Raw genomic sequence first — 12569 nt, 5'->3', positions numbered from 1 at the left:
GGTACACTCTAAAGGGTGCACCACTGATGTCCGCATCATTTACGCATATGTCATACAAATTCAAATCGTCCAAAGGTGAGCCCTAGACTGGTTTGGATTGAGGTATACATGATGGCCGTGATGACAGTGGCACTCTTCCACTGAGTGAAATACCTCATGGAAATCAACTGACAACTACCCTTGATTTTAGTAACGAGACTCACTCTAGTGGTTGGCCAAATGGATGATTATAGTTGGCCGATTGGGCTTTTTGTGGTGATCAGGACCTGTCAAGAGGTAGGTCCCACTACAAGTAGGCCATGCACAGCACTTGATCTACAACAAAGTTAAAATCCCTAGAATGGTTAACAGTTTACATCCAACTCCACTTTTCAAATGGTTAGGATCATTCCTCAGCAAAAAGAGAAGAAAAAGGAGAAAATTCCTCAATCCAAACAATCCAATTTGTGTGGAATCCAAATCGTACTGGGTAGATGATCCAAATGGTTTTGATCAGTGGCGCATGCGGCAAGTACGCATGGTGTCACAGCTATTCATTTGCTCCACCTTGGAGGTTGTACCTTATAAACCACTTGGGTGTGCTAATCAAGTTTAGGGTCTACCTCTAGAAAGTGGACCTAAAAATGCGAAAATATTGGCCTATCTTCATTCAACAATGAAAGGTCAGGATATATCATGCACTTACAACATCAGCACATGAACCACATGGGTATGGTTTTGCGAAGCAAGGGCTACATAAAGGCGTTATAGAGGACAAGATTGTGGATTTGGTCACTGCATACAAGAGGGCAATTTCATCACTTACAAAAAATCAAATATTAATCTAACAGCCATCAGGAGAAATAAAACAGAAGGTACCGGAATGAATGAAATATAACTAAAATAATGACGTATCTTAATAAAAAGATGTGTAAAATAGAATGTGAATGCCAGATTGATGAGGTAGTTGTTTATAAAAATTCCTTGTTTTTAAATTAAAGCAGGTTGTTGACTGGGTGGGTGACTCAGTCAAGTTCTGCCGAATCATGTCAGGTCACCCAAGTTTTTTAGCCAACTCAACAAGTGTTGTGGAGTCCTGACTGAATCAGACTCGCTAACGAGTTTCCAAGAGACTCAGCTCAAAATCTTGGCGAGTCAAATTGACTTGGCCAAGTTTCGAGTAGAGGAGTCGCCAAGTTTTAGAACTATGGATGAAACCTCATCCATGTTTTGGTCAATGTAATCTAGTGACATCAGTGCATCAGTGCACTAGATCCATCTATTCCCTGGGTTTCTTGTGTACCTGTGTTAGGCTCTTCAGTAGTGGGATTGGCATGACCCCCAGCATCATGACGCCTATTATTGATGTATAATACAGAAGATTCAACCACCGATACTCACCGTCCAGGACATGGGGCCCACCCCTGATTGCCCATCAAACTAAATAGTCTCTTTGATTGAATTATCCTGACCATCTGATTAATAGAAAATCAGCAGCCCACTTTTCCTGGTTTAGTATTTTAATAATTTTATTTTATTTTTTTTAAAAAGGGCATTTGGGTTAAAATTTTAAGCTAGTTAAAAAACTTATCCACTTCCTTTGCATTTTACCAAAGGAGGTCAAATTTGGATAAACGGTTAAAATGTTAACTGGTTATCCTGGTATCCAAATAGCCCCTTGGTAGTCCTACGACTGTCTGGGCAGGTGGACACTCCAACCATCCAATGTGGGCCGTCCATTCAATCCAGCGCAAATTTGATGGACTAACTTGTCAAAAACCACACAAAGTAGACAATTCTAACCATCTGATCAATGGCCTGTGAAATGAACTGTCAAATGATTTATAGAAAAATAGGCCTAAGTGACAGTCTGAGTCGTAGTCTGTTAGGGCCCATCGTGGATTGCTATATTTCTAAAGAATCAAATTTGTCAGAGGATCCTAACCATCCCATCCCAACTTATGGACAGTATTGTATTATCCAATCAGTGTGATTTTTGCGCTGTAGCCCATGACATTTATGCTGAACCTGATGTACAGTACAGATCAATCGACCGGGCTATCCAAGTGTCCCAATGAAACTAGAAGCACTATAACTTACAGTGCTCTGAGAGAACTGGATCATTTCTCTTTAAACATCATTCAGGTTAAATGATATTTGGCCAGTCACATCTGAAATGCAATTCAGGCATGTCCAGATGCACCCTTAAATGAACTAGCTACAGCAATTCAATGCAACAGTGCATCCAGAGGCAGCATTAAAAACTTGAATCTCATACCATCATATTTTAAAACTTGACTCTCATACCATCATATTTTTTGAGTCCCACACCGTTAAACTTGATGACTTCATCTGCTCTGGTCTGCCTCCAACGAATTGGTGTTGTATTTCAGATCTTGGAACCTCTTGAGCAGGCTAGATTTGTAGCTGGTAACTTCAGCATCGTCGAACGAATCTGGAGTAGAATTAATGACTGGGATCGCTCCTGCTTGATGTAGAGCACCAACTGCTCCATCTGCAGTTCCGAGCAAATCAGGTTTTCCATACGGGGACTGGCATGTATGCCCTCTATCTTTTATGCATACATGCCTTTTTATCTACTTCTGAAATAAAATAAACTTCTGATACGGGTCTAAGTGTGAGAATGTGGTGCTATCAATAGTCTCTGTTACTTTGTCATGCATCCAATATCTCCACATGGATTAGATCATCTAAACCTTTCATCTATTGGATCCTTCCATGGATGGTGTATACCCCACAAATCACAGTGATTGGGTGATCCAAGCCATTTATTAGACTCTTGAGTATTAGGAAAAAGGCCAAGCACTGGCTTATGTTCAATGGGCAAAAATCCAGCAGTCAAATCGATAGGATCATCTGACTGATGTGACTTTTGGCATATAGCCTATTTATGGTAGGGTATAATAAATGAACAAATTCGGATCTAACATGCTCTACATGCACACAGATTGAATGCTTCATCACAAACTTAGATATTAGCATTTAGAATTGGATGCTTTCCAAAAAGGAGAGCTGTAATTGAAAATGAGAAGAACCCATTTCAATCTCAGCTGTTTTTGTCCTTACATATCAGAAGAAAACAACATGGTTTCTTTTTTTATAGGATTAGAAGAAAGAAACGCTAATGAAATCAATGGGTTTTTAACGAGACTATTGAGAAAACAAAACAAGACGGTTTCTTTTTTATAGGATTAGAAAAAAAGAAATTCTAACAAAATTTGATGGGTTTTTAACGAGTGAGAGAAGAAAAATCAATTCAATCTCAGCTTCTTTATACTCGGATATCATCAAAAAAGAAAGAGAGAACATCAACATAGAGCTCAAAAGGAGGAGAAAAAAAAAAAAGAGTTGGTTTTTTTATTAGACCTGAAGAGTACACTCAGATAGGTAGCCAAGTTGGTAGTTTACTCGGTCCCTCAAGGCATGGCCCAGGATCGAGTCCCCTTACCATGGCGTTCAGAAAAGCAGCAGACCCAACGCCCAACCAATAAAGAAAAGAAGAAGAAAAGTACACCAGGCACACCAAGCTCAGTAGCCGAGTTGGTTATGTACCCGCTCTCCTGAAAAGTGGCCTGGGATCCTGTCCCTCGTGGTGTTTAGAGAGGCAATAGCCCCAATGCCCACCAAAAAAAGAGGAGGAGAAGGGCATTTTCATCCAACAGAGATGGAAGTTTCACTAGCACGCAAATATAGGACCTCTAGAAAACAGGATTTTAAAACTATTTGGGATTTTGAATCCATTTTTTGGAATATTTATAAAAAGTCCTGTTTTGGTATTTTTCTCCCTTTCTGATTTGGGTTCTTGCAGGACTGGACCATATATACGATAAAGAATTAGCACAACTCATTTCTTAGCAGAAATTTTTAAAAAAAAATTACAGTGAACAAGGCTGAATCCAATAATTAATGGTATCTGTAAGTCGAGCTAGACCACTACGTGCATCCTTCACCATTTCTTATATGATGGCGAATCATCAACCTAACACAGCATCATGTAAGCCAAACCAGACCGTCCAGAATCCAGATAATAGGCCCCATTTTGGATGAAACATATCCTGGAATGACACCACACAGACAATTTTAACTATTTTATATTGACCTATGGAACTTGACCAATTCATAGTTCTTTTTAACCATCCATTTGATGGCCAACAATTGAATGGTTATGATCATCCAACGAGTGCGATTTTCAGGATATGCTCAGCAAAAATGACACCCATGATTTACAGTCTAGATTGACATAATGTACACCATGTATGTGGTAGATGAATCACCACAGTTTAAGAAATGGTGGAGATTATGCATAGCAGCTACCATAAAAAGTATAGTAAAACAAGATATCCGTGACTAAGGCCAAACTGTTAGTCTTGGTTTCCTGAACATACTTATAAAGGCGTAGAACATGGGAAACTTCCCAGACATGTCCCAAAACGCAAGCAAAGAACAATGTTGAAAATTAATTTTGTGAACTCTTACAGATGACACCATTCAACAAAGGGATGTGAAAAAAAATAGGCCGCACCTGAGTGAGAAAGGGCAACAAGAGCTTTAAGAGCTTCTTTGCGTGTGCAGTCATCTTTGGCACCTTCCAACATGCTCAAAAGCTTTTGGGCCCCTCCCATATCTATTATTTTCATCCTCCTTTCATCTGCATATTGAAAGAACTGCATCAAAACAAATTTTACATATGAAATCCCAATGTTGAAAACCCTCAAACTTCAATGTCCACCACTATTTTCATCACCCCTTCATCTGCATATTGAAAGAACTGCGTCAAAATAAAATTTACATGTGAAATCTCAATCTTGAAAATCCTCAGACTTCAATTTCCATTAACCACCCTTATATTTGAGACGTATGCCAATATACCCAGATTCCACCTTTTAAAAATTTTGTGCCAGACACATCAGGAAAGACCAATATTTGTATACCATTTACATGGCATTAACATATTTCTATTTTTCCATAATTCTATGCTTTGAAGAATTATAATTATATACTTATCATAATATTATACGGACCTGTATTTTAAATAGCATCACTACATGGCATGTAGTGTAGCCTCTGCGCTACGTAACGTTGCATATTTCCCTTGTAGTGTATGTTATATGGGGTGTAGCATATGCTACACACTACTTGTCATAATATTATACAGACCAATATTTTAAATAGCATCACTATGTGGCATGTAGCGTAGCCTTTGCGCTATGTAGCGTACACTACGTAGCAAAGCATATTTCCCCTGTAGCGTACGCTATATGGGGTGTAGCATATGCTACACGCTATGTTGCATGCAGCGGATGTAGCATACGTTATAGCATGCTCTCAATTTTCCTTTTAAATTTTTTTATTTTTTATTTTTTTAAAAAAAACATTTATTAGGCTGAACTTTATGTTAGTTTGGCATTAATTTTAAAATGGTGGTGACTCATCCTCCTCACACGAGGCAACAATGTAGATGTTAAGGTCCATGGATCAACTACTAGATCAAACAAACTTTTGGTTCTTTGCAAGGATGTACGGTCCATCTCTGAATTTGGACTCGTTATCCCAATCATCCAAATACAGTCCTACCATTTGGTACCAAAGATAGGTTTGGGTATGCCCAAACACAAGATGGAAGACAAAGTGGTGATCCTCGAGAAGGATATGGGAGAAGCGAACTCTGCCATACGAAAACTCAAATAATTTTTCCCCAAACTTGCTTGATTATAAGAAGGGGCAATCCATCTCCAAATTTGGACTAGTTATCCCAATCATCCAAATACAGTCCTACCATTTGGTATCAGAGACGGTTTGGGTATGCCCAAGCACAAGATGAAAGATGGAGTGGCGATCATCGAGAAGGATATAGGAGAAGTGAAGTCCGCCATGTGAGAATACAAAGAACTATAAAATCTCTCCTAATCCAGAACGAGGTCTTTCGAAAAACATGCCACAACCACAAAGACCATAAAGAATTGGAGTTTCAAATGATAGCAACCAGTGTTGTCATGTGCGATCACACGATCACATAGTGTGGCCCACATGGCATATGCGATGGTCGCATATGCCGTGTTGAGACGTGATCATATATAGCCAAGGTGTCCCGTATCGGTATCGGTTGGCGTAACGGTGTCCTCCAAAACCGATACGGATATGGGGGTGTAACGGCGCAAAATTTTTTTTTGCTAAAAAAATGTGAAAAAATATGGATTAAATCCAGAATATTCTAAGCATTCCAAATATGCATTCATTTATAAATTGGAACATGTTTATGGTGGCGTAACGGTCCACTCTTTGGTGAGAAGTTGTATCGGACTGTCTGATGAATTTATGAACCAGATAACCGGAATTTGACTACAAAATTCATATATTTAATTTTCTAACTATCTACTATCAATGATAGATATATTAGAATGAATGTAAAATGAAAATATCTTACATTAGGTGTTTGCAATTATTTTTGAGGAATTTCTCGAACATACCTGTGCACGTGACTGTGATAGTGTGATTCCTGTCTATGACCTCTCACCCACAAGTCAAGAATATTTAAAAAAAAATAATTAGTAGTGTCTGATATACTCCCCTGCAACTTGATTAAGGATTACTTGATTGGTTGTCAGGGGAGCTATTTTAAATACAAGTTCGGCAGTGTCAAGTGTGTGCATGGCTTCTTGCAATAATACTGTTGTGAGCTATCTACTGCAAATACTTACCTTAACACAAATATATACTCACAATCACAAGTCACCACCAAAATGAAAATCTACTTTTTTGTGGTTGCTCGACCTCCACATCATCGTCATCGTCACCATCAGGCTGAGGCTGTCCAATAGGTGTAGGTGCTGCATATCCATAATATCTAGTGCCAGAAGGAAATACTAGATCAACGAAACTAGAGGATGACTGATCCTGACTAGGCAACGACTCTGACCCGGAGTAAGGATATCCACCAGTGCCCGTCGAATAGCCATACTGGTGCCCATACTCAGGCTGTTGAGAATCTTGAGATTGAGAGTGCGTTTGCTGTGATGAGTAACTTGAATTTGGATCTGGATATCTATAATCATATGGATATTGATCGGGAGGGCTACTCCAACATGAATGTGATGGAACAGGCTCAGTATAACCATCATAATTTAATTGACCATAAGAATATCCATCATAATAACCAAGACCATGAGCCTGCTGATGTTCCGAACCTTCCGAACCCGGTGCACCACTAGATGTACCCACCTCTTGCTGGCTGTATCGTGACTCGGTACACTCATAAGTCCGACCTTGTGTACCACCTTGTCGATGCTCATCGACATCGTGATCTGTAGACGGCTGTATAGGGCGCTGAGCAACACTAGAAGTGCCAGCACCAGGGGCAGGGGGGTCATCGTCATCATCCGACACAGTCACGCTACCATTGCTCGTACTCTTTTGTTGATCTTGAGCCGTATCCGTACGTGGCATAAACGCTGCCCCTCTTACTGAGTCCAACACATCTGCACGACTCTCTTGTTGCGCTTTGCGTATTTCTGGGTCATCAATTTCCAATTCTTCACTATCTTCTTCAATTTGCTTTTCCCTTATCTCCAACCAAGGTAGAAGTGGGTCATCCTCATCATAAATATTATCCAAGTTTATTGGATAGTAGTCTCCGTCATCAGCAACTATAATGCTCCTATGATGTCGTCGCATTCTTAGTTTTATATTGTAGTATATGAAGACAAGTCTATCTAATGTTCTAGTCTGCAATCTATTCCTATTCTTTAAATGAATGAGCGCAAAACAACTCTAATTCCTTTCGCAGCTAGAGGAAGATGTTGTCTGGTTCAAAACTTTTACTGCAATTTTTTGGAGAGCCTTCGTACTCTCTCCGAAATTAATCCACCATTCGGCTGGTTGCAATCTAGATACTGCATGTTGTGCAAGAGCATCTCCAAAGCTACCAAGGCAATTTCCAAATGTATCTAATTCATTCAATGCCTTTATTTGCAGATCTAAGTCAAGCTCTAATCTCTTTATCACATTTTTTAGCCCGACACGAACTTCATCATCTGCAACAAATGATTGGGCATATCTATACCTAGGATTTAGGTAGTAACCTGCTGCATGAAGATCGTGATGGAGTTGTTTTGTCCATCTCTTGTCGATCATCTTCCAATAAGTCTCTCAACTTCTACAATCACGTTGAATTGCAAACTTTGCCTTATCCATGGCATCATATAGGAAGCCCATGGTAGGTACTTCATCGGATTCAACAAGACGGAGTACCCTCATTAGTGGCTCCATCACCTTTAGGATCGCTTTGACCTTCTTCCAATATTTGTTGTCCCGTATGGTGTTCGCAACTTCGACCGGTGTCCTTAATGTCTTCTTCCCATGTTTTGTGTTGAGCCATTCTCGGGAAGCGAACATCTCACTCAACTCTTCCCTATGCTGGAATAAACTCTCTAATGCTATAAAGTTTGTTGCGAATCTAGTCGCTACAGGCCTCAACAACTCTCGTCCTTTCGTGAACTTTCTCATTATTGCAACTACTTGATTATGGTTGTAAATAAACGTCGTCACTTCCCTTGCCCCTTCGACCATTTCCTTAACATTCTTCTTCTTCCCAATATCTTCCAATATAAGATCAATACAATGGGTAGCACATGGTGACCAAAAAAGATGTTTTCTCTTATCCATCAACATGTCCTACAAGCTTATATGTTGCTTCATTATCTGTCACAATCTGCACTATATTCTCCTCTCCAATCTCGTCCACAACTTTATCCATTAGTCCATTAATATAAGTAGAATTTTTTGTTGCCTCTGAGGCATCAATTGACTTGTGGTATATAGTTCCTAAGTGGCAGTATACCATGAAATTGAGCATGCTGCATCTGGTTGGGCCAGTCCGACCATCACACATGATTGTGCATCCTCTGGCTTGCCATACAGGTTTAAAGGTAGCCACGTATGCTTTCAAATCCGCATACTCTGCATCTGTCCATTTCCCCCTAATCTCCTTAGCCGTGGGAGCTTTATTCCTTCACCTGCTTCTGCTGCTGCATCAATTACCACCTGCCAACATGGAGAATTGGCTGCGTTAGGAGGTATGTTGGCATGTATAAATAATTTTGCTACTGCTCTACCTAATTTCTCAACGGAAGTTCTACTCCACATTTGTTTTATTTTCTTTTGTTTAGTTGATTCTTTCCTAAATAGGATTGGATCAATAGAGGGTTTCCTAGGCTCATTTACTTCTTCATCCAAACGTATAGGGGCATCACGTGAAGATGTCTGTTGTCGGCTCCCAAACATACGTCGTAACCCACCAAACCTATACCCCCCCCCCCCTCCCCCACCTGCAGAAGCAGTTGCACTCCCACTCCCACTGCCCCCCCCCCCCATCACGCACTGACCCATGCGTGCCAAACATGCGGCGACGTTCTTCCTCTTCACGAGCTAGACACAAGCTCTCTCTCCTAGCTATAGTAAATTCTCGATCTGAATCTTCGTCAGAATCAATAATATCTTCATCACGAATGCCCATATATTCAGGACCAAATACTTCCCGTCGAGCTGCATCCAAAATATCATCTTTCTTCTTTTGTACAGCAGCACATTTACCCTTCGACTCATCCAGACTAGCTTACATTAAAAGCATTATCTCTTTCGGTACTCTACTACATGGTGCAACTTGACCCTTTCGATGTGCCAAATGTTGTTTGAGACGGGTAATTCCACCAGTCACTGGTCTATCATAATACTTGCACTTCATTTGGTGCCTAGTACCACCAACCCTCTCACAATGTTGCCATCCAATATCATCACTTGTTGTTGGTCAGACCTAAACATTTCTTTAGGTTTAGGTAGATACTAGATAATTAGATATGAGTATGAGTGTATGACCTATGTTAATAAAGATGATTTTATATTCTAACTAAACCCTAAGAAGCTCCAAGGCAAAACCTGTCCAATATAAGCAAATAAAAACATAAAGTCACTAATTCGAAAATAAAAAAAAATTATAAAATGACACCCCAAATCTGTAAAATACACATTAACATGTTCTACTATGATTAACACATCACATGGCATGCTTAAAACAGTAAAACAATCGTTAAAAAATTATTTTTCGAATTAAAAAAAAAAAGGCCATAATTAATGCGTAAATAGAAAAAAAATATTAAAAAATTATAAAATGGCACCCCAAATCTGTAAAATGCACATTAACATGTTCTACTATGATTAACACATCATATGGCATGATTAAAACAGCAAAACAACCATTAAAAATTGATTTTTCGAATTTAAAAAATGGCCAAAATTCATGCGTAAATAGAAAAAAATATAAAAAATATATAAAATGGAACCCAAAATCTATAAAATGTACATTAACATATTCTACTATGATTAACACATCATATGGCATGATTAAAACAGCAATACAACCATTAAAATTGATTTTTCGAATTAAAAAAAAAAATGGCCAAAATTCATGTGTAAATAGAAAAAAATATTTAAAAAATATAAAATGGCACCCCAAATCTGTAAAATGCACATTAACATGTTCTACTATGATCAACACATCATATGGCATGATTAAAACAGCAAAACAATCATTAAAAATTGATTTTTTGAATTTTTTAAAAAAAAGGGGCAAAATTCATGCGTAAATAGAAAAAAATATTTAAAAAATATAAAATGGTACCCCAAATCTGTAAAATGCACATTAACATGTTCTACTATGACTAACACATCATATGGCATGATTAAAACAGCAAAACAATCATTAAAAATTGATTTTTTGAATTTTAAAAAAAAGGGGCAAAATTCATGTGTAAATAGAAAAGAAATATTTAAAAAATATAAAATGGCACCTCAAATCGGTAAAATGCACATTAACATGTTCTAATATGATTAACACATCATATGGCATGATTAAAACAACAAAACAACCATTAAAAATTGATTTTTCGAATTTAAAAAAAAAAGGTCAAAATTCATGCGTAAATAGAAAAAAATATTAAAAAAAATATTAAATGGCACCCCAAATCTGTAAAATGCATATTAACATGTTCTACTATGATTAACACATCATATGAGATGATTAAAACAGCAAAACATATTAAAAAAATATAAATACCTATTTTTGACAAATTTTTGATAAATGGCCCACCAAGCTTTGATTCAACAAAATCCGCAATATAATGTGTTTTTTCCTCAAATATCCAGCCAAGGTTGGTCGAAATTAGTAGTAGAAGGAGTGAAAAACAGTTTGGAAGCAAGAAATTTCAAAAAAACAGCAAAAATGGAGCTTAAAATGCAAAAAAAAATGTTACTGTTTCTGACCGTTACGGCTAGCCGTTACGGGCCAGTAACGGCTGTTACGCCCGTAACGGGCCCGTATCGGCCGATACGGGCACAAAAAATCGTAACGGCCGATACGGCCCCGAAACGGGTAACGGTTCCCACCGTTACCGTTACGTATCGGCCGATATGGATGATACGTAACCGATTTGGCACACCTTGTATATGGCGCATATGCCATGTTGAGACGTGATCATATATGGCACATATGCCATGTTGAGACTATGAGATCACATATGGCATTATGCCATGCATATGCGATCGCATAATAACATATGCATGACATAACAGCACATGTGTCGCGTACAGAGTCCAATGTTGGTGATGGGGACATCACGCGCACACGCGCACGCACGCCGCCCCTTACGCACGTACGCCAGAAGGAGGAGGATCCCATTGTCGATCTGGATCGATGACGACGTCCAGGGAGAACCTCCTAATTAGACGACGAAGTTTTCATTCAAAAGAGTGAGCCCGACATTTAAAAAAAGCCCACCATGGGATCTCATGATCGTGGCCCACTAGTCGGATTAAGTTCATACTATAGGTTTTGCTTATTTATATTATTTAAAACATCATGAACGCTTTAGATTTTTTTGATTAGTTTTTATTTTAATTTACTTCATCGCCAAGTAATAGGTTGCGTATATGGCGCGAGTTTTGGGGTATAGGATTTTCCTATAAATATGCACCTCGTGTAGTTCTTTGGATTAAATGAAGATGAATAAAAATTGCTGCGTTTTCCTACTCCTTTCCGAGTTATGAAAACTTAATTGGGTGCGAAGCCCTCCCTTCTTCGAAGGGCTAACTACCGTGGTGCGAAGCCACATATATCCCGATTCGCCCCCACCTTCCATCCATATTTCTCTTCCCCTACAAGTATTCCATCTGCAAATCCATCAATAGTTGCAGCCGTTTTTCTCTCTACAGAAGGGTTGAAACTTCGGCGAAGCACCACGCATAAACCGTGCATCGGATCGAGCTGAGATTTGGGGGTTTTGGAGTCCATCCCTGGCCAACCAGGGCCAAGGTAGCCTTTTTCTGAATAGCGGGCCCTACACACGTGCGGCCGTGATCATACGCAGTGCATTTGAGCCATTATCGCTATCCGCGTACGGGAACTGTCTTCCGGTTCAGGTTTTCTTCTTATTTTACCCTCTACTAGTTTTTCATATACCCTAACCCTAAATTGCACTATCCTTAATTTGTTTACCCCTTTTCTTACCCTAGGGTTCCTT

General features: G+C 39.0%; 1 protein-coding gene across 3 annotated transcripts in view; it reads right to left on the bottom strand.

The window, feature by feature from the left end:
- Positions 1-2086: 2086 nt before the first annotated feature.
- LOC131228762 (uncharacterized) overlaps positions 2087-12569 on the bottom strand; it is a 34918-nt gene continuing 24435 nt past the window's right edge. For all 3 annotated transcript variants that reach the window (XM_058224628.1, XM_058224626.1, XM_058224627.1), the window contains 2 exons: positions 4523-4648; positions 2087-2494 (listed from right to left, as the gene is read on the bottom strand). In XM_058224628.1, the coding sequence (XP_058080611.1) occupies positions 2328-2494; positions 4523-4648 (293 nt within the window). In that variant the 3' untranslated portion in view covers positions 2087-2327. The remainder of the gene's footprint in view (positions 2495-4522; positions 4649-12569) is intronic.

The sequence above is a fragment of the Magnolia sinica genome, chromosome 16 (genome assembly GCF_029962835.1).
Source record: "Magnolia sinica isolate HGM2019 chromosome 16, MsV1, whole genome shotgun sequence".
Classification (NCBI taxonomy): domain Eukaryota; kingdom Viridiplantae; phylum Streptophyta; class Magnoliopsida; order Magnoliales; family Magnoliaceae; genus Magnolia; species Magnolia sinica.
This window is presented reverse-complemented; position numbering and strand designations above follow the sequence as displayed.